This window comes from Oryctolagus cuniculus, chromosome 9 (assembly GCF_051225735.1).
Source record: "Oryctolagus cuniculus isolate XC-2025 breed Fujian yellow rabbit chromosome 9, ASM5122573v1, whole genome shotgun sequence".
Classification (NCBI taxonomy): Eukaryota; Metazoa; Chordata; class Mammalia; order Lagomorpha; family Leporidae; genus Oryctolagus; species Oryctolagus cuniculus.
The window spans coordinates 83,679,672-83,702,176 of NC_142875.1; the positions used below are offsets into that span (position 1 = coordinate 83,679,672).

Sequence of the window (22,505 nt, forward strand, 5' to 3'; positions counted from 1 at the left end):
AGGAAGCACGTGGACCCCGACCTCACACCATGCCAGGCTCCACATTCCAGCAGCTTCGCTCCCCTCTACAGGCCCCTCGGGGAGTGGGGAGCGCTGGAGGGGCTCCCTCCTTCCTGAGATTGTCATCATCCTGATATTCAGAGGACAAAGAGGGACATGTTTCCCTCGAGGACTCATTCCGGGGCAGCTGACTCCACGGAGGAGTTGGTTTCTCTCTCCTGGGTGTCCTGGACTCTCGACCACGGCTTGCCATCCTCCAAGCTGTGCTCTTTGGGACAAGTGACACCCATCTGATGGCAATGGGGTCCCCTCAGATCTGTCCACGACAGGGGCAGTGGCTCAACACGTGGATTGTATTCACTCACCCACTCATTTATTCCCTTGTGCAAACAATGTTTGGGGTCACCTGGGGTGGGCCTGGCGTTACATTATGTTCCCACAGGGACAAACAGCACCCACTAAACTGCATGATACGGAGAGTATGTGACTCGCCGTTAGCACATAAAGGTATCAACCTAATCCACATAAGGTGTGTGTGGGAGGGGGAGAGGGTGCACGATCAGTGAGCTCCCTGATGTGTGCATGTGCCCACAGGAAGCATTGTGCACTCTTCACTGTCACCATTTATGTTGAAGAAAACAACGTAGGTGCTCAACTGCAGCTGTGCATCCAAAAACAACCAGCAGCGTGCGAGAAGTCTCCGTGTTTTATTTTTGGAAAATATGTATCTGGTCACAAAACATGCTGGGTGAGCAGGATAAGCCAAGAGCTACACAGAACGGATCTGAATAACAAAACTGAGGCCACTGCCAAGTTCAAGGGGGCGGAGCTGACACAAAACTGTCTTCTCGGAAAGGCAAGGTTAACTGGAGCCGTGAGGGCCAGATGGTGGTTAGATTTACTGCTGCCCAGAGAGGAGCAGGATCCTTTAAAGCTCTGAGTTATGACAGCTCCGAGGTATCGATCGCATGAGCGCACGGCCCCGAATGCAGCAGAGAGCTAGGGGATGAGAAGCAGAGGGGAGATGGTGGTGCTGATCGTCTTTATGTAGTTTTCAAAGTCACTGCCGAACAGGAGGATGAGGCAATAGTTGAGTATGCCGGCCAGGGACATGAGGAACAGGAACAGAATGATGCGTTTCCCGAAGATGTAGCCAGGGGTGCTGGGAAAGGAGAGAGAGACGGCAGCTGCGGCATAAATGCACGGATTTCTCTCTCTCTCTCTCTCTCTCTCACACACACACACACATACATGACCGTCCTCGGGTACATGGGGATTAATTGATAGTGCTTCTTACTCTACAACGTTCCATTTACGGCCTAGGAAGGCTGGAAGTGTCTTAGCTATCGCTGGCCGTGGATCACATTTCAAAGCAGGCTCAGAGACTCTGCACCTCAAAGCACATCCTCCCAGGGCTCAGCCCCCTGACGCTTGACGGAGGCCAGCACTGTGGCTCAAAGGCTCTCTCCTCACTGAGGGACCCTCTCCTTGTTGCCATAGCTGCCCCTCTCAGGGGGTGCCCATAAGCCCCTCACTGCTGTCTGTGTGCAGAATGCAGGACTGTGCTAGAAGCCATGGTTTAAATGAGCTGATAAAGCTGGTGGGATCTAACGGGTACTTTAGCATCTCAGCGTTCAACCTGTTCTCCCAAGGCTGCCCGGAAGTAACCCATGTTCTCCGTAATGAGAGCCAGGCACTCAGTTTTGGGCAAGTGATGGCCACCAGGTCCTTTTGGTCCTTTGTTTGTTTAGACTCTAGAGGAGGAGTGGGAAAACTTTTTTTTCTATCAAAGGCCACTGGGATATTTAGAACATCATTTGCGGGCCACACAAGATGATCAACTTGAAAATGAGGCTGCTACGGATGGACTGAATTTCAAGCCCCGCCTGCAGCTCCCTCGGCAGGGCCAGGCCACATGATTTCCCAGGCCTTAGATGGGCTGCAGGCCGGACATTCTCAACCCCTGCTAGAGGCAGGGAGACAGACGCACAGACGCACAGAGGGATCTCCCATCTGTCAGCTCACTTCCCAAGTGCCTACAACAGCCAAGTCTGAGCCATGACTGAAGCCAGACGCCAGGAACTCAATCTAGGTCTCCCACGTGGGTGGCAGGCAGGGACCCAGCGCCTTGAGCCATCAGCGCCACCTCCCAGGGTCTGCATTAGCAGGAGGCTGGAATTGGAACTGGAGCCAGGAATCAAACCCAGGCAGGCACTCTCACGTGTGAAGTGGGCATCTTCACTGGAGCCTTGAATGCATACCCCAGGGCCTTTACACTTTGCATTCCTGTTTCCCTCTCGATCTCAAGGCTGTAAGCGCTAGGCTGCTCAGGCAGAGCATCAGCGGGGGTGGGAGGCACCGCCTCTGGGTGATGTGGCCGTCTGACTGCATGATAAGACAGCCTGGCTTCCACTCTCTTCCTGCAGGACCCTGCCCTGATGCATGTGAGCGGTGCTAGCGCGCCTGCCAAGTCCAGTCACATGACTCACAAGCTGTCAGCAAACGTGTCAGCAAGGGCAGCAAGCGGCAATCAGAACAGCCTACTCGGCCGAGCAGGTCAGTGCGTGCTGAGCCCCACTTCTCGCTGCTGGTGCACAGAGGCACAGAATTTGCCCTGCACGGGCCTCATGTTGGAGATGGTACCTATTGGCAGGCCGCCCCATAGGTTTGTAGTATAACTCGGGTTTTTCCCTACAGCAAGCGCTTGAAAGTGTCTGGGCAGCTAGGGATCAGCCTCCTGGTTACTCCAAGTGCAGTCCGTGGACCAGCAGCGACGGGCTGGGAGCTTACCAGCAACAGGCAATCTCAGGTCCCTCGCAGACCTAGTGAAGCAGAAGCTGCATTTTGACACGCTCCCTAAGTGACCCAGGGACACCCAGATCTGTGAGAGGCTCTGCTGGCCCGAGGCCACCTCCGCTCCAGGGCAGCTCCATTTGTCTCATGTTGGTTTCCTGTTCAGAGCCCTGAACAGGAAATGAAGCTTTCTGTCTCCTCGCTGGGGAACAGAACTGGTCCCAAAGCAGGGTGCTGTGGGCTGAATGGTGCCTCCCCCAAACCCTGTATGTGGAAGTCCTAAGCCCCAGTCCCTGAGACTGGGGGTTCCACTTGGAGATGCAGTCTTGCTTTTTAGTAATTTATTTTGAACTGATGAGTGATAACTGTGTAGATTTATGGGACACAATAGGATGTTTTCATCTGCACATTTTGGAAAGAGTTCATCAAGTGAATTCACACGTTCATCTCCCTATTGGCTTAGTTTTGGGGGGCACGAGGACATTAAAGTGTAATCTTGGGCCGGCGCCACGGCTCAATAGGCTAATCCTCCGCCTAGCGGCACCGGCACACCGGGTTCTAGTCCCGGTCGGGGCACCAGATTCTGTCCCGGTTGCCCCTCTTCCAGGCCAGCTCTCTGCTGTGGCCAGGGAGTGCAGTGGAGGATGGCCCAAGTCCTTGGGTCCTGCACCCCATGGGAGACCAGGATAAGCACCTGGCTCCTGCCATCAGATCAGCACGGTGCGCAGGCCGCAGCGCACCGGCCGCGCTGACCATTGGAGGGTGAACCAACGGCAAAGGAAGACCTTTCTCTCTGTCTCTCTCTCACTGTCCACTCTGCCTGTCAAAAAAAAAAAAAAAAGTGTAATCTTCCAGCAATGCTGAAACAGGCCGCACATCATTATTAATAGCCATCGCCATGCAGTGGGTCATTGCAACGGATTCCCTTAGTCTATCGGACTTTTGTACCCTTGGATCAACAACTCCGCTTTCCACGCCCTTCCTGGGGTCAAGGTCTCTTCTATAAGGCTCACCACAGGCTTATGGTCCGGCCCTGATCTCATAGGGCAGGTGTCCTGGTGAGATGCCCACATGCCCCCAAGGTAAGAAGGCAGCCATCTGCAGACCAGGGAGAAGGGATCGACAGCAACCAACAGCCAACACCTTGAACTTGGTCTTGCAGCTTCTAAGATGTGAGACTGCATTTCCGCTACCTAAGCCTCTGAGTCTACAGGCCTTAGTTGTGGCAGCTCCAGCAGAAATAACAGTCACCTGTGAGTGCCGGCGAGAAAAGTGCAAACGAAATGAAGCAGTGCAAGTAGAGGATGCCGCTAACTTAAATTGTGAACAGTCAAGCCTCGTGCTGGCTCAGATTTATCTACATGCACGAGGCCACGGCGTGCTCATGACAGAAATAAGAACAAGCGATCTGCCAAGTTGTTTTAGGCTCACAACAAAACCGATCGAGCCCTGGTGATGAAGGGAATGGCAGTGTCTGGGGATGGAGAGCTGTATGGGGACATAGGTAGGATTCCACAGCAGCCAGGACAATGGCGTTTTAACTCCTGGGGGCACAGGTGGGGATGCAAGCACCCAGGCACCTGCTCCCTCCCCTGCAGGGCTCAGGGTGACCTTGGCCCCAAGGCGGGCCCCTCATTGGATGCATCATTCAGTCTCTCAGGCTTAGAGATGAGGCTGCTGCCCGGAAGGTGGGCATGGTGTGTGCAGAGGAAGCACCTGTCCCCCGGCCCAGGCAAAGACACAGGGAAGCTGCAGCGAGACACAGCCCACGAGGAAGAGCAGGGCCCTGCGCGGTGCACACGCATGATCCGCAACCCCTGAACAGCGCAGACATCTCTCTGTCGTTTGTGAAAGCTGGTGCATAATTCTCTCTCAATGGGTGGGAAGCTCCGAATTCAGTAATTAAGCATCTGTTGGGGGGTGGGGAAGGCATTGCCTGTCTGTGAAGTCTCTGCATTCCCACAAGCGCTGCGTGAGGCTGCATTATCAACCTGTTTGCCAGCTGGGGAAACAGAGCAGAGAGGTTGAGTGATTTGCCTGGGGGCACACAGCCAGGCAGAAGCAGAGGGAATTCAGACCTTCCTGTGCGACATTGGCGTCCTGTTCTTTGTACCACACTGGCTTCCAGAGGCCACCCTCAGGCTTTGCAGACTGGGATTTTTTTTTTTTTTTTCAGGCAGAGTGGACAGTGAGAGAGAGAGACAGAGAGAAAGGTCTTCCTTTGCCGTTGGTTCACCCTCCAATGGCTGCTGCGGCTGGCGCACTGCGGCCGGCGCACCACGCTGATCTGAAGCCAGGAGCCAGGTGCTTCTCCTGGTCTCCCATGGGGTGCAGGGCCCAAGCACTTGGGCCATCCTCCACTGCACTCCCGGGCCACAGCAGAGAGCTGGCCTGGAAGAGGGGCAACTGGGACAGAATCCAGCGCCCCGACCAGGACTAGAACCCGGTGTGCCGGCGCCGCAAGGCGGAGGATTAGCCTAGTGAGCTGCGGCCGCAGACTGGGATTTGGTTATAAGTTTTAAAATAAATGGGCCCTCCACACACAGCAAAAACTGACACAAAAACACAAAAGGGTCCGGCATTGTGGCAAAGGGGGCTGAGCTGCCAATTGCAGCCCTGGTAGCCAAGACTGGAGTGCAGGTTCGAATCCCTTCTCTGCATCTGATCTTTCTCCCTGCCGTGTGGGAGACATGAATGGCTCCTGGCTTCTTCTTCTTCTTCTTTTTTTTTTTTTTTTTGACAGGCAGAGTGGACAGTGAGAGAGAGAGACAGAGAGAAAGGTCTTCCTTTGCTGTTGGTTCACCCTCCAGTGGCCGCTGCGGCCGGCGCACCGCGCTGATCCAAAGGCAGGAGCCAGGTACTTCTCCTGGTCTCCCATGGGGTGCAGGGCCCAAGCACTTGGGCCATCCTCCACTGCACTCCCGGGCCATAGCAGAGAGCTGGCCTGGAAGAGGGGCAACTGGGACAGAATCCGGTGCCCTGAACGGGACTAGAACCCAAGGTGCCGGCGCCACTAGGCAGAGGATTAGCCTATTGAGCCGCGGCGCCAGCCGGCTCCTGGCTTCTACCTGGCCTCACCCTGGCTGTTGTGGGCATTTGGGGACTGAACTGGTGGATAGAGAATCTCTCTCTGCCTCTCTCTCTCTTTCTCTCTCCCTCTCTGTTGCTCTGCCTTTCAAATAAGTAAATCTTTGAAGGAAAAGAAAAAAAAAAACATGAAAGGCATTTTGCTAAGCAAAATCCCATCTAAAATGTGCTGACAATGTCAGGGATGAGAGGCTGTGGTGTGGGAGGTGGTGAACCCCAGCTCCAGAGACCCCGGGGTCCAGCCCTGGGGGACCCCAGCCAGTCACTGCCCTCCCCTGCCTCAACAGCACCGCTTCTCACCGCAGCCCTTAATGTACACAAGATATAAGGCAGGAGCATAACACTTTACAGTCCCTCTGGTTTTAAAATGATTTCCATGTCGACAGGGAAATGTCACTTTAGACCTGGTGACTTCTGCAGGAAAGAAAAATTGCAAGTTCCGTGAGAGCAGGGTGTGGTCTCCACTCTGCAGCCGGCTGTTTCCAATCAATCAGGCCCTCCATCAATAGGTGTCAAAGGAATGACTCGTATGGGGGAAAGAGGCGTGGGGGCGGGGTTTGACCTAGCGTTAGGATACCCACACCCCACACTGGAGCACCTGGGTTCAGTCCCAGCTCCACCTCCTGATTCCAGCTTCCTGCTTGTGCAGACTGTGGGAGGCACTGCTATGGCTCCAGTACTTGGATCCCTGCCACCCACATGGGAGGCCTGGATTGAGTTGCCCGCTCCCACATTATGCCAGGCCTAACCCCAGTGGTTTTGGTCGTTTGGGGAGTAACCCGGGGGAAGGGAGCTCCCTGTCTGACTGTTTATCTCTCTATCTCTCTGCCTCTCAAATAATAAAAATAAAGAAAAAAAGTATGCAAGCCTTCAGTGATTCACAAGCCGCAGTGTATGTGTGAATGACCTGAAGGATGTATTACAGTGCAGGGCAGTGTTAAGAGATCTGATGTTGGAAGTTGGAGGCGGGGCTCAGGAATCTCTAGGTTATGAGCACCCCAGTGATTCTGATACTGCTGTTGGGCAGCTATCAGTTTGAAAAACACAATCCTTGATATCCACATGCACCCCAGGGCTCCCAGAAAAAGCCAGCTTGCCCTCACACTCTGCTGAGAAATAGTACGGTCCACACTTGGAGGGACCCGGAGACTCTGAAATACTGACTCTAAGAAGAAGAACTGACTAACTGACTACGAGGGATCAGTCTTGTTACCTTTTGAAAAGTAAATCCATTAATATCTTAGTAAGTTGAATGCTTCTGGCCTGGAATGAGCCCTGATCAATGCAGGCCATCAGTGCACACTCACCGAATGAGTGTTGACTGACTAAAGGACCAAGCAAGCAACCCAGGACAAGGTAGAGTTGGGTGGCCTGAGTTCATCAGCCTCAAGAGAAACCAATGGCGGTGGCGTGAAAGTGTCGCTCAAAATTTCTAGGTTGCAACTTCATTAAGAGGTGGGGCCTTTAGGAGATGATTAAGCCATGAGGGTGAGCCCTCATGGATGGCAATATGACCTTAAAAAGCCCCTTTTACCATTTGGACTTTCGCTCTAAGAGGATGCAGCAACCGGGCGCCATCTTGGATACAGAAAGCTCTCTGCAGACACCAAGATGGCCAGCACCCTGACCTTGGAAGTCACAGCTTCCAGCACTGTGAGAAACGCATTTATGCTGTTGACAGGTGACTTGGTGTTGTAGTGCAGCCACCATGGAGCTGAGAGCCTCAGAGTGTCAAGAGGAATGTTGTGGGAGCGCCCACAGGGGACAGGGCTCTGAGGCACAGAAAGAGGCGGCAGCCTAGTGCCAGCTGGGGAAGGCAGATGATAAGAAGCAGATAGTGTTGTAATACTGAGCTGGTTGCCCTTGAGTGTGGCACGGGTGGTGGTTTAGAATGCAAGGGAAGAAACCCGGATTCACCTGTAACTACTACGTAGTAATCATGCCACGGATGAACTAAGCAGGACAGAGAGGAAAGCATTCGGGAGCAGGATAAGGGATGCAAATAAGAGCAACAAACTTCGAGGAGAACTGGAGAAGGAAGCAGCACCCCCCCTCCCCGGGGCAGCCTGGAACCTGAAGTAAGTCCCTTTCCTAGGGGCGGTGAGTTCAGCGATGGCTCACCCACCCGTCACACCAGAAATGACACCAGAGAGTCTGAACTGGACAGGGCCAAAGCAACTTTGGGGAAGAGAGCAGAGGCAATCGGCAGTCCAAGAGAGAAATCCTGGAAGAAGGCTCTTTATGAACAATCCTCTCCCAGGCTGGTGAGCCAAGGACAAAAGCAGATCCCAAGGGCACTGGAGTGTTAGGTATCCGCAAAGCCCAAGGGTGGCACAGCCCAGGGACACAGGGGCTCTCGGGTGTCTAACTGAAGAGGATATTACAAGGCAGAATTGAAAACCCCTTCCCCTTACCATAATACCCCCAGGCTTGCATCTAGCTCAGGCTGAATTTTGGTCTAGATTCGTATTAGACATTTCCTCCAGGAGATATTTCTATTTATTTCTATTCTATTCATTTCTATTGATGATACTACTCATCATCTAATGGGGGAGATGAGGGCGGGACTCAGGAGATCAGGCCATTTATAGTCCAATGAGGTCCAGAGAAATCGAATATTTGTAAGATTTCTTACAAGTCTATACTCTATCGTACATTTTTGGCCACCTCTTTTTATTCCCAAAGAGTGGATTAGTCTATAATATCTTTTAAAGGGCCACTGGGTAGGCGGACAAATTTTGTCATGCCCAGCAGATCTTCTCAGGATTAAAGCAACTGCAGGATCTCGAGCTGGTGGTGACAGGTAAAGAGGAGAATGGAGAAGGGTGACAGAGCCCAATCTCTGGGACTCGGCGGGAGGAAGATACAACTGCGGACACCTGGAGCCAGTCCAACAGAGAACGCTTTGTTTCCATGCTGGACCCTCTGCCCCCTCTCTCTTCACAACAGGTCATCAGGGTAATGGAGAAGAGAGAGCATCATTTAGGACACTGTGGGTAAGAATGAGAGAGACAGAGCATTGCAGGTGTATGGGTAAATAAGAGCGCCACTGGTGGGGAGAGAAGGGGCTGGGGGGGAGGGATCGCTAGGCCAGTGGTCATTTTCCCCACTACATCCCTGCTCCCCGTGAACCCCTGAAGTCCCTGAACCTCACAGGCTCCCAGCATTCCTCTGCCAACCTCCGGAGCATGCCACTGCCCTTGTCACTGCTGAACGATGCTGTCTACACTGGGAGCCTAGTAACCACTAGAGAATGTGCTATTGTAAAAGCCGGAATGGGAGGCAGACACACACCAGGATGGCTGGGGCTGGCACATGGAGTGGCAGCCTCCCAGGATGTATTCCTGGCTCTCAAAGCCCGTCTGGTCCATTAGGCACTCTAGTCGCTACGGAAACAATGGCATACTGGGACTCCAACGGGTCTTCTATAAGTAGCATTGTTTATTTTACTAAAATCCAGATTTCCCAGTTCAGATGTCACAAAAGCACAGGGCTGCCTTGGAGCTTTCTCTCTGGCAATATCTAAAAGCAACTCGATGGTTGCTTATAGTCATGGTCTCAGCGTCTCCCCACGCATCTTACGTTCTCAGCATTCTCTCTGGGGCGGGCATGGGGCACATAGGGTAAGACACCTCTTGGGACATCTGCATCCTCTAGCAAAGCACCTGGGTTTGAGTCCCAGCCCTGCTTCCAACTCCAGCTTCCTGCTGATGCATGCCTTGGGAGCATGGACCAAGCAGTTGGGTCCCTGTCACTCACTGTGGGAGATCCAGGTTAACTTCCCAGTTCCTGGCTTCAGCCTGGCCCAGCCCTGGCTACTATAGGCATTTGGGGAGTGAATCAATGGATGAGATCTCTCTCTCTCTCTCTCTCTTCTCTGTCTTTAAATAAACTTTTTTTTTTTTAATCTTGCTGCAGGTTCTTGGAAAAGCTGTAGCTCAAAATAAATCATCACAAGGTGCAGGCTTCAGATCTGGTTCTCTAGATGAACAGCGGAGTGGCTCCCTCCCCCGAGGCTGGGGCAGCCTGACATAAAACAGTCATTGCAGACTGTAGGTACAGAAATGTGCGGTGGCCGGCATTAAAGCGCCCTTTGTAATTCCAAGGCTAGATGGAGGAATGCTTTCATGGGAAATCCAGCCAAGTCTCCCAGCTGTGTTTTCAGACCTCTAAGTTCAAGGAGAAGAGGATGATGGATCCCAGGCTGCCTCCCGCCCTGCATCCCAAGCCATCAGCGCTAGTCCCTACATCATTTGGAATCATCTACCACTCTTCCCGCTCGGAAAGCACGAATCACTCCCACGGTTCCTCAACAGTCCCTCACTTACCTCTGAGTTCTCTCTCCCAGGTAGCCGACGAAGTACTTCTGCCTCACGAACAAGTACATCAGGCCAGCAAAGGCCGCCGGGACTAAGTGGAGGAAGGAAAACACCTGTGACGCGCTGGCTCAGCACAATATGTACACGGCCTCTATGCGATCAACGGTGGTCACAGAATCTAGCCAAGGCCACGGGTTCTGCAGATAGAAGCCCTTGGGCTGGAGGAAACCCGAGGACGTTCCTGTGAGTGCGATTCCTTTGGCCTGCACCGGGCCTCACTCAGGAAGCACTTGCCTGTCCATCACCTACCACGAATGCTCCCATGTAGTAACTGGCGTTTCTACTTCCAGATGGGGAAAGCTGGCTCCGGATGACGCTGTCGGTCGGCGAGGAGGGGCTGGGAGGCAGAACTCGAACCCTGAGCTCAGCTCTGAGGCTGGCCCTCTGCAAAGCACACCCTTCACCCCGGGGGCTCCCAGCAGTGCATCCCTTAACGGGGCCTGAAGAATGGCTGCTGTGTGAGAAGATTCCAAGGAAGGAGACTCCATCCCTGTTCCAGCCCTTTCAGCAACAGCCTCGAGCAGCGCCCCAAGAATCCCATTGCCTCCCAACCTGGGAGCTGGGGGCTGGAAAACCCGGACCCACCAGGACTGGTGGTATCTGGGGCTCGTGGTAAGCTCCATCTGCATCTGACTAAGGGCCTGATTACAGATTTCCAACCTGTTAGGGATTAAGGGCAAAACAGGGCTGTGCAAATAAAGGCAATTTGCAAACCTCCAAGAATCAGTCAAATATCAAATTAGCTGTCTTGACGAGCAATTTTTACACGCCAGTCACACCCCTTTTCCCTGTCTCCAGTCCTTCCAGACACCTGCTGAGGGACATGTTAGGGTCACCGTTTGACAAAGGGGCAAATTCTGGCTAGGACTGAAACCTCTATGGAGGCCAGTTGTCTTTTCCTGAATCATCTCTGGGCCTGGCATCCTGCCTGGTGCTTACTGCCTTCCAAAAGAAATAATTGGCATATGGAAAATAGTCACGTGGTCAAAGGAAGCGAGATTTGAAATGAGTCTTTCTGATTCGAGACTTTATCACCACCCCGGCACCGTCACTGACAGCATTTACGGAGCTTCCATCATCAGACGGAACCGCAAGCAAGTGCCATTTCTTCGAGTCATAAACAGCCAATCCTGGCAGTCTCCAGTCTGCTACACACCAAGCACTGTTTCCAGGGCTGTGTGCACGTTATCGCCTTCCTCATCGCAGGAGTGCTGCCGGAAAGACCAGGGTTCTGTTTCCCAACCAGGACACTCAGGCTGAGTGAGCTCCCCGGGTCGCACCCCAGCAGTGAGCGTCCTTGGCCTTGCCTCCAGTCTGTCACTGCTCAACACCCATTGCTTGCCCACCGATTCACCTCCTTCCCAAACACAATTGCTACCTGGAGATGAGTGAACCAAAGCCCAAAAGCACCGCTGTGAAATTCCTCCTGCGCCACTATCTGCCTTGGGCAAAGTTTTGCCTGGGTTTTCCCATCTAGGTGGCTCATTTCTCTGACCTTCGGGGCTCAGTTGAACAAAGCCAATGGCACTCAGGTGGAAAACAGCTACACATGTGGCCCTTCTGCAGGCAATAGTGAGGGCTTCCATGGGGTCCTGGGCTACTGGGAACACCAGGCAGTAGAAATCAAGACTCAAGCATTATGAAGTTAGAGCAACACGTTTATCCTTGGCGGCTTAGGCTCCTGCTTGTAAAATGAGGGTTTGCGGTAGAAAGATCTCCGGGCTTCCTTGCAGCTGAAAAGCTATAATCTCTGGGGGCGGCTGCTGTGGTGTAGTGGGCTAACGCTTCTCCTTTGGCGCCAGCATCCCATATGGGAGTTGGTTCTAGTCCCGGCTGCTCCTCTTCTGATCCAGCTCTCTGCTATGGCCTGGGAAAGCAGCAGAGTGCTTGGTGTTTATGTGGGAGGCTGGAAGAAGCTCCTGGCTCCTGGCTTCAGAATCAGCCCAGCTCCGGCCATTGAAGCCATTTGGGGAGTGTCTGTCTCTCCCTCTCTCTCTCTCTCTCTCTCTCTCTCTCTCTCTCTGTAACTCTATCCCTCAAATAAATAAATAAAATCTTTTTTAAAAAAAAAAGTGACAATGACCCACCACGGGTGTCCTCTGGGAATGAAATTCCTATTTCCAGGCTCTGAAACACCCGCTAGCTCCCGTTATATTTATCTGTAGATTTATCTAGATTAAGTAGCATCTAAGACACAAAGCGCCATAGCTCCTGGCCTGAGCACGATCCGACTTGATGTTTCAAGTCACGCCAGATGTGTTTCTTATTTAACTCGGGACAGAAAGCGGAAAGCAAGTGGTGAGCTTGTCGACAGCCTTTGGAGCGCAGAAGGAGGCCAGATGGTGCCCCCGAGGGGCATTCCGCTGCCTGCCCCTCACCGTTGGTCCCCATGCCGGCACCTGCTTTGCACTTCCATGGTGCCTCTTGCTCTTGGCAATGCCACATCCCTTCACTCACTTTTTCTATGACCCCACCCCAACCCTGCTGCCTCTGGCAGGTGCCCCACCACTGTCTCTGTGTTATTAAGTAAGATCTGGCATTTGTGGATGCTCCAAGTACGTTTATTACCTCATTACATAAAGTCGGGGGATACTTCACAGCCCCAACTCCTGGGCGCCCCTCCTGCCTGCCTCTGTGAGTTACCTGCTGAGCCACCTTGACCAAATCACGTTATCTCCCTGAACCAAAGTGTCCTCGACAGTACCAGAGGGAAAACATCTGCTCTGCCTACTTCTCCCAGTGGGGAGAAGATGATAAGGATGAAACAGTTGGTTGCTGGACTGCTTGCGGGCTTTTCCGCGGGCCCTGCTGGGCTGCGGCCCCGGGCCAGTTCATGCCTCGCCACCATCAGACAAGGTGCCAGTGGTGGCCAAGCCTGCTGACTGCCAAATTGTGAAAGGGGATAGGAAAATAAGTCACTGGTTTCCGTTCCATTTTAAATCAACTCTGGGAATGGAGCCGTTCTCCCAACTTGCTGGTGTCGAGACTGTGGGATGCTGATAACGTAGGGTAGGCTGGGGACCTAGAATCCATGCGACGGTGTCACAGACACGTGTGCAAAGGAGGGCCACCACGCCCGGAAGCTTATTAGCAGAGGAGCCAAGTGACAGCAGTCCCAGAATAGATCCCACAGGCGCTCTCATTTACAATGCCCTTGTATCCCAGCTCACACTGCTTAAGGATTCTGAGTCACATTTAGCCTTAAACCACCCTTGTCAGCACAGCAGCTCTCAACCAACCACCTGGGAGCAAGCATTAGCAATGCATTATCACAGCCGCTCCACACAGGCACAGAGCGTGCCCGGAACACAACATCCCGGGGGGCTCTCCTCTCTCCAAGGGCTTTGCAGGTCAGAGCTGGAGGTCAGGCAAAGTCTTTTCAACAAAATGCCTGCCCTTTGACCCTCTGCGACACACACATTCTAGAGCGAGCACACACCAAGGGACGTCGGACTTACCTTGACTGCACAGTAGCCCCGCGGTCCAGAGCACAGCCAGGAAGGTAGGGTAGGCATCAACGCAGTTCTGGCTGGGGAACACATAAATAAGGAGAAAACAATCAGAAAAACATAACTGCTACAGTGTGCTCTGAAAATTACCCCAAATCCCAAGCCAAGAATCATCATCGCACAAGAGGTGCAAACTCCATTCATAACTCCGCTTCTCTCTCTGCCCAGGAAGAGGCGGCTGCCACATTGGGAACAGATCGCAGCGTAAAGCAAACACATGTTCAGAATCCATTTGCTCTGCTCCTACAGGGAAGCCGAGCAGAGCCCTGGTTTCTTGATGTATTCATTTTGGCAGGCTTCCTGTTCCTTCGCTGTGCCGCTGTGCGGGCACACTTCTTGGAATTGCAAAGTGAGCAATGCAGACAGAAGGGTGTGGCTGAGTCTGGTGGGGGTGGTAAGGCAGCAGAGCCCTGCTAAGGAAACCTTCCTGTCAGACACACAGATCAGCCCAGATTTGCAGGAAGGAGAGGAGAGGTGCTCTTCGAGCAGTGAAGCAACCAGGGTTGGGGCAGGTGTATGGAGCAGCATTTAAGACACAAGTGGGATGCCTGCCCTTGCACCATGTCAGAGTGCCTGGGGTCAAGCCCCAGGTCCCCTTCCCATCCCTGCTTCTTGCTGATGCACATCCTGGGAGGGAGCAGGTGATGGCGTAAGTCTTTGGGTCTCTGCCACCCATAGGGGAGACCCAGTTTAAGCTCCAGGCTCCTGGCTTTGGACTAGCCAAGCCCTGGTTGTTGTGGGAATTTGGGGACTAAACCAGTGTATGAAAAAATCTGTGTGTATGTCTAATAAATAAAATTAAATACATAAATTCATTTTTTAAAAGGCAGATTAAGGTCAATTCAGAAAAGCTAATAAAGTTAGCTTGCTGATGGCACAGTCCCTGTGTGCGGGCACAGTCTTCATCCTCAGGGGCTGTATTCTGTGCCAGACACCAGTGTTTACCACCATCATCTCCTTTTTTTTTTTTCTTTAACATTTATTTATTTATTTGACAGGCAGAGTGACAGAGAGGGAGAAAGAGAGAGAATCCCTCCCCCCCCCCTTTTTTTGACACGCAGAGTGGACAGTGAGAGAGAGAGAGACAGGGAGAAAGGTCTTCTTTTGCCGTTGGTTCACCCCTCAATGGCCGCCGCGGCCGGCGCACTGTGAAGTCAGGAGCCAGGTGCAGGGCCCAAGCACTTGGGCCATCCTCCACTGCACTCCTGGGCCACAGCAGAGAGCTGGCCTGGAAGAGGGGCAACCGGGACAGAATCCGGCGCCCCGACCAGGACTAGAACCCGGTGTGCTGGCGCCGCAGATGGAGGATTAGCCTAGTGAGCCGCGGTGCCAGCCGAGAATCCTTTTCTGCTGATTCACTCCCCAAAATGGCCACAACAACCAGGTCTGGGCCATGTTGAAGCCAGAATCCAGGAATTCCATCTGTGTCCTCTCATGTGGGTGCAGACGCCCAAGCACTTGGGCCATCCTCCACTGCTTTTCCAGGCACATTAGCAGGGAGCTGGATCAGAAGTGGAGCAGCCAGGACACAAACAGGGACTATGATATGTGATGCTAGTGTTGCAAGGGGTGACTTAACCTGTTGTACCAGAACGCCCGCCTCCTCCCCACCCTCCTACCCCCAGTCTTCTTTAATTCACCATCCTGTTGTGAGTACACATGACACCTGCTGCTGCTGCTGCTGGAACAAAGATGTATTATGTCATGGCTTTAGAGGTCAGGAGTCTAAAATGAGTGTCCCTGGGCTAACAGCCAGGTGTCAGCAGGGCTGTGTTCTGTCTGGGGACTCTAGGGGAAGCTTCATTCTCCTGCCTCTCCAGCTTCCAGACATTACCTACATTACTTGGCTCATGGCCCCTTTCAACCTCAAAACCAGCAATGGCCAATTAGGTCTTTCTTGTTGAGTAACTCTTGACATCTACTCTCCAGCCCCCTTCTTACATATTTAAAAGACCCCTGTGATTGCATGGGATCCCACCCAGATAATCCAGGATCATCTATTTAAAGTCATCTGCTTAGTGGGGCCGGGGCTGTGGCACAGCGGGTTAAAGCCCTGGCCTAAAGCACCAGCATCCCATATGGGCACCGATTCTCATCCCGGCTGCTCCTCTTCTGACCCAGCTCTCTGCTATGACCTGGGAAAGCAGCAGAAGATGGCCCAAGTCCTTGGGCCCCTGCACCCATGTGGGAGACCTGGAAGAAGCTCCTGGCTCCTGGCTCCTGGCTTCAGATCAGCTCAGCTACAGCCATTGTGGCCATCTGGGAAGTGAACCCGCGGATGGAAGACCTCTCTGTCTGTCTCTACCTCTCTCTGTAAGTCTTTCAAATAAATAAAATAAATCCTTAAGCTAAAGTCATTTGCTTAGCAACATGAATTCCTCCTTGCCATGCAGCATAACATATTCACGGGCTCCCAGGATTAGGATCTGGACATGTATGGGGAACTATCTCTTTGATGACTAATTTAAATAGCAGGTGTCATCTTGAGTTTACAGTGTAGGACAGGACGATGAGTATGCACATCCATGGCAAAGTAACCTAAGAGATGAGCAGCATCAATGGAAAATAACGAGACACAGGAGGCATAAAAGGAAGGTGGCAAGGCAACACAGTGGAAAAGATGCTTTGTCAGAATTTAGTCCACTTCTTTAAATAAAAAAAAGATTTGTTTGTTTGTTTGTTTATTTATTTGAAAGTCAGAGTTATACAGAGAGAAAGAGAGGCAGAGAGAGGTCTTCCATCCACTGGTTCACTCCCCAGATGGCCGCAATGATCAGAGCTGTGCTGATCCGAAGCCAGGAGCCAGGTGCTTCCTCCCAGTCTCCCATGTGGGTACAGGGGCCCAAGCACATGGGCCATCTTCCACTGCTTTCCCAGGCCATAGCAGAGAGCTGGATAGGAAGTGGAGCAGCCGGGACTCGAACTGGCACCCATATGGGATGCCAGCACTGCAAGTGGTGGCTTTACCCGCTAAGCCACAGAGCCAGCCCCTTTAGTCCACTTCTGACACTGACTAGCTGTTCGTCATTGGCAAAGCAATCTCTCTGGATTTAATTCCTCTACCTGTAAGGCTGAGGCATGTTCCTTAACTCTAAGATCTTTTGAAGCTGTCAGAGCCGAAGTCCAATGCAGTGATTCTCAAGGTGCGGTCCCCAGACCAGCAGCATCAGCAACACTCAAGAACTTTGTTAGAAAAGCAAATACCTGTGCCCACTTTAGACCCAGAGAATTAAAATTCCTGAGAAAGGACTGCACAATCTGTGTTTTAACAAGCCCTCCAGATGACTCTGATGCCCGCTGAAGTTGGAGAACCACTGGTACAGAGTGATTCACACTACACAGGTATTAGCAGAGACGCAATTTTCAAATCTCTTAAACTGTTGGGGTCACGTGCCTCAGTGGTACCACTGAGAACTCTGGAACAGCCAGGTCTTTTTTTTTAAAGATTTATTTTTATTTATTTGAAAGTCAGAGTTACACAGAGAGAGGAGAGAGAGAAAGAGAGAGAGAGAGAGAGAGGTCGTCCATCTGATGGTTCACTCCCCATTTGGCCGCAACAGCCGGAGCTAGGCTGATCTGAAGCCAGGAGCCAAGAGCTTCTTCCTGGTCTCCCACGTGGGTGCAGGGGCCCAAGGACTTGGGCCATCTTCTACTGCTTTCTCAGGCCGTCACAGAGAGCTGGATAGAAGTGGAGCAGCCGGGACTGGAATCTGTGTCCATATGGAGATGCCGGCACTTCAGGCCAGGGCGTTAACCTGCTGCGCCACAGCGTGGGCCTCACAGCCAGGTCTTGATCTGTACCCTGCAGAGAACCCAGAGAGACTGGGCGGGTCATCTTTGACTGGCTGCGGGGGCCTTCATGCCTGCTGTGGCCTGGATATGGTTCGAGTGTGTCCCCAGGGGCTCCAGGGTTGAAAATCAGGTCCCCCAGTGCGGCGAAGTTCACAGGTGGAGCCTTTTAAAGGTCAGGGCCTACTGGAAGGTGTCTAGGTCATTGGCGGCACTGCCCTCGGGGTAGACTGCTGTTGTTCTCATTGGACCCCTGCTTAGTTCTTATAGAGGGTCATTACAAGAGTGAGCCTGGTCCCCGAATAGCTTGCTCTTTGACTTCCTCTCTTGCTGTGTGATCTTTCCCTCTCGCACACACCACGGTCATGATGGGATGTGGTCAAGGGGCCCTTGTCAGTCAGCACCATGCTGTTTCGACTCTTGCTCCCCAAAACCGGGAGATAAATAAGCCTCTTTCCATTGTAAGTTACCCATTCTGGGGCATTAATTACAGTAACAGAAATCAGACTGAGACAATGCCCCTTTGATGGTCCAGAGACCCTTTCCCAGACAAGCCAATCAATGCAAATAGTGGGAAATCCTGTATCCTGTGCTGGGATTCAGGCACAGCCAAAAACCAGGCACAGGACAGAAAGAGCAGAACCTCACAATTTCCCCTGACCTGGCGGACGCAGTAAGAACTCCAAATGGCAGGAGGCCCATGCAAATCTACCACTGGGGTGACGAGGCTGTTGAGTAAACAGGTCCCAAAGTTACAATCACAGCAGCTCTGAGCACCAGCACCACCTCATCCTTACACATTAATAGAGGCACAAAACTGCAAAATGTCTCAAGACTGAGAAAATGTGATTCATTTCCCAGCTGAAGCAAACTAGAGGAAAAATTCCTTTTATACCTGGTTGAAGAACAGGCTGTGTCTGAGGGGATCTAACAGCTGATGCTCTCGTCGTTTGAAAATCTGTCAGTGCCAAATACTTCCCCTGCTCTTTTCTCACTTCCACGTTCTGGGATTTTCTGTTTGTTTTTAAGGAGTGATTCTGACTGGGTGATACAAAAAGGAGAAACATCCTTAGTTGTCCAAGGGATTTGCTCCTGGGAGAAAACCATCCAGTGATTTGACATTGGGTCATTCCTTCCATCATTCTGGCTTGTTATTTCCAGCCAAAACATGGTCCATCTTCAGTTGAATGAAACTCTCCCATCTGTAGAAAACAGGCTCTGGATTCAGGGAGAATGGGTTTCCTGAGTATTCTCAAAAGCCCTGTCCCTTGCTCTGGCTCAGGTGGTCCCTTTCCCTATCCAGAACTTCCAGTGCAGCTTCCACTCAAAAATCCATGCACAGAAGCCCCTCCGAGAGAGGGTGCTGGTCCCTCCCACCAGCGACATGGCAGCCTCTTGCCGTGGGGCCTCACGGCTGCTCACTGTGGTGTTTAACCATCATGCAACTTCTGTGCAACACCAGGGCTGCCACTCACTGGTGTGTGATTGCGGGTGCTTCCCAGCCCCATGGAGCTTCACTGCGCTCATCTGGAAGAGGAGAGGGGGACATTAGCAATTTCCTCCCTGAGAATAAATTTTGAGGAAGCACCACACGGCTCACAGGAAGCACTCACTGAATGGTGGCTCTTAGTGCTCCAATGCCTTTCTTTTTAGCCCCTAGAGAGAAGGTCCTTCCTACAAATGCACTATTATTAAGGATTTAGCTCTGTGCTATTTTCTAGTTTTCGTTGTTTCATTTTTGAATTTTTTTTATTTATTCGAAAGGCAAAGAGACAGAGAGAGAGAGAAAATCTTCCACCTAACTACTGCTGCACTCCCCAAATGCTCACATTTGGACCAAGCTAAAGTCAAGAGCCCAAAACTCACTCTGGATCCCCTCTGGGAGTGGCAGGGACCCAAGTCCTCCAGCCATCTCAACTGCCTCCCAGAGCGCGCGTCAGCTGGGAGTCAGGACTGGAAATAACCAGGGCTTGAACACAGGCACACCAACATGGGATGCGGACATCCAAAGTGGTGTCTGAACCACTGTGCCAAACACTCACCCCGTGTCATTTTCTTCTGTGAAACAGAACTGACAAACCCATTGGGCTCCCATTTTTTAAGGAGCTCGCATAGGAGCTGCGTAGCAGATATTGCAGCACTTTAGTCTGCTGCGCCCCACGATTGATGTGTTCATGGAGAAAATGACTCACTCTTTGCCCTTTCGTTTTTCTCCACTTAACACTTTGATGTTCCATTAATCAGTTTGAATCAATTTGAAGTGAGGAAATACTGTTAACAACAATATTGACACTAATCAATAGGATCACTGTAGACCTGCCGCCTTCAAATAATTTTGCAAGTCTACGCCGCTTAAATCTGAACCTTCGATGGATGCCAAGAGAGGCAGGGGAGCAGTGGCACTGGCGGCAGTTCCCATAATGTGTTTTGTGAAACACTAAACTGTTAATATGTTCTGCAAAAAAGGGGGAGGGGCAACCAAGGGGGAGGGTCTGGGGTTAGTAAGCCCTTCTTCTCTTGGAGAACCAAGAATCAAAGGGCCTCTTAGTGCATTAAAGATTCTCAAAAAGTCTGGCCATATGGCCGGCGCCGTGGCTCAATAGGCTAATCCTCCACCTTGCGGCGCCGGCACACCGGGTTCTAGTCCCGGTCAGGGCGCCGGATTCTGTCCCGGTTGCCCCTCTTCCAGGCCAGCTCTCTGCTATGGCCAGGGAGTGCAGTGGAGGATGGCCCAGGTGCTTGGGCCCTGCACCCCATGGGAGACCAGGAAAAGCACCTGGATCCTGGCTCCTGCCATCGGATCAGCGCGGTGCGCCGGCTGCAGCGGCGGCCATTGGAGGGTGAACCAACGGCAAAGGAAGACCTTTCTCTCTGTCTCTCTCTCTCACTGTCCACTCTGCCTGTCAAAAATTAAAAAAAAAAAAAAAAAAAAGTCTGGCCATAAAGAACCTGCTCTTCCCGGTAACACCTGTCAGTAACCCACGAACCTGGGCTCCTTGGCACACATCTAAGGAAATCACACATCTCCAGAGACCACCTCCTCTCTGCAACCCATGCTCTCCTGCACGCATGGGGAAGAGTCTTAGGTCAGCTAACCAGGATTTTTCTCCCGGAACCAGACTTCTGCCAAGACCATTCCAGCTGTGTGCATCAGCTGGAAACGGCATCAAGCTACATTTTATACAACTGAACAGAGTCAAGGTCAGCTCCCCTTAGCTCTCACACCTGACTCAGCTCTGTCCTGGCGGGAGACAAGTGATGGAAAGACTCATCAGTCAAGGCCACGTCTGAGCTGACAGACCACACTGGCGGAGCTATCTGTTAATCAACTACCCCAGATTGTCAAGCCATCTTTGTCAGCCACCAGTCGTATTTTATGCTGAGAAATATGCATCCCCCAGTATCACTCATCCTTTACACTGTTTTTCCCTCTATATCCACGGTCTCTAAACATTTATGATCCCACACCCTGTCAACCAAAACTTTTGATTATGCAACCTTATGACAGGTATATTATGTATGAATTATATACACCACATGTGTTACTCTCTGTATATGAAAAGTGAGTAAGCCTTCATTCCTCACTTTTTGGATAGGAAGATTAAATACGGTTCGTGTCTTCCTGCACCCCTATAGATCATCTTGCACCCTCTGTCTGCCTCTGGAGGCCCCCAGAGAAGCCACAAAACCTGCTTCCCAGAGGTTTCCTGGAGACTCTGTGCCTTGGCTTCTGCCATACATAGGCAGCTGCCTGCTGTGCCGGTCTTTGGCCCCCTTTTACAATCCTGCAGGCCCCTGCATAGCATTGCTGGGCTAGGGAGGAAGTGGTGTTTGTAAGGGAACCACAGCGGAGTCTGAGCAACCTTTATCTTACAGAAAGTTCTCTCCGCAGCCACCACCTTACTTCCTATCTCTCCCTGCCATTCTGTCCTCCTCCTCTTCCTCCTTCCCCTCCCTCCCACAGAGGCTAAGTGGGGCAGACACAGGGTCTCTGAGGCCTGGGCTACAGTGGGGAGCCCTGAGCAGCAGCAGTGCCCCAGCCCTCTGCTCTCTGGCCTCCTTATCTCTGAGACCCCGGCCTGATTACAGAACTTCCCAGCCCCCACCAAGACGCACGGCACAACCCCCAACCAAAGGGCACTTCTGCAATTTGGAGGCTGGCAGCTGGCGAGGCCAGGTGTAAACACAATGGCTTCTTAGCCACAGCTAGTTCGTGCCTCAGGGGAAGTGGCAGGAACAGAACGGCCCCCGTCTGCTCCATTTCATCTTCGTCGCCTGCAAAGTAGAAAGTCAACCTCTACCCCGGGACAGTGAAATTCCACTGTCACTTCAAAATGGGAGAGCCAAGGGGTCCAGGAGAATGCCAGGGAGCTGGGGAGAACGCCATCTTCTGGGGCGGGGGCTCTGCTCTTTGCCATGGGCTGAGGCTCGGTTATGCTTTCTGGAGACATTGACCTTGCCCCTGATCAAAGGCACGCTCTTGTACCTGCTGTTCCCAGGACCTGTCAGCAGAGTGCTCTTGCTGCTCCCCTTGCAAATGGTGCAGATGCGATGGCCTGTTTCCCCTGTGCTCGTCAAACGGGCCTAGCGTGTCTGAAACCACATCTTTAACTTTCTCCAATGGATGCTGAGCACTAATATGCCCATGGCCCAGATGTTCCCGTGGAAATCTCCCTGTAGGGAGTGCAGCCAAGGATTCCCTTCCGCTCAGGCTGCTGGAATGACTCAGGGCAGGAGAGCTTGGTGCGAGGGAGGGGCCCAGAGCAGGTGGGCAGAATGTGGGGTGAGGGCTCTGGGGTGCACTGCACACAGGCAGAGCTTGAACACAGCCTGGAGAAGCCAAGGGCCCACAGAGGAAGAGGAGCCAGGACATCAGCCTGCGATGACCCCACCAGCATGTCCACAAGTGGTCCAGAAAGTGTTGGCAGGGCAACTGGGAAGCCGGGGG

At 52.3% G+C, this 22,505-nt stretch overlaps 1 protein-coding gene across 3 annotated transcripts in view; it reads right to left on the bottom strand.

Moving 5' to 3' along the window:
- Nucleotides 1-688: 688 nt before the first annotated feature.
- The window catches only part of ALOX5AP (arachidonate 5-lipoxygenase activating protein), a 31,077-nt gene continuing 9,260 nt past the window's right edge, over nucleotides 689-22,505 (bottom strand). Inside the window, exons 1-4 of one of the 3 annotated variants that reach the window (XM_051831744.3) lie at nucleotides 13,891-14,108; nucleotides 13,718-13,788; nucleotides 10,209-10,290; nucleotides 689-1,162 (exon numbers count right to left, since the gene is read on the bottom strand). In XM_051831744.3, the coding sequence (XP_051687704.1) occupies nucleotides 1,000-1,162; nucleotides 10,209-10,290; nucleotides 13,718-13,788; nucleotides 13,891-14,000 (426 nt within the window). In that variant the 5' untranslated portion in view covers nucleotides 14,001-14,108 and the 3' untranslated portion in view covers nucleotides 689-999. Of the gene's footprint in view, nucleotides 1,163-10,208; nucleotides 10,291-13,717; nucleotides 13,789-13,890; nucleotides 14,109-22,505 lie in introns of those variants that run through there. The other 2 variants (XR_016213349.1, XM_002720606.6) reach the window with 2 other exon arrangements.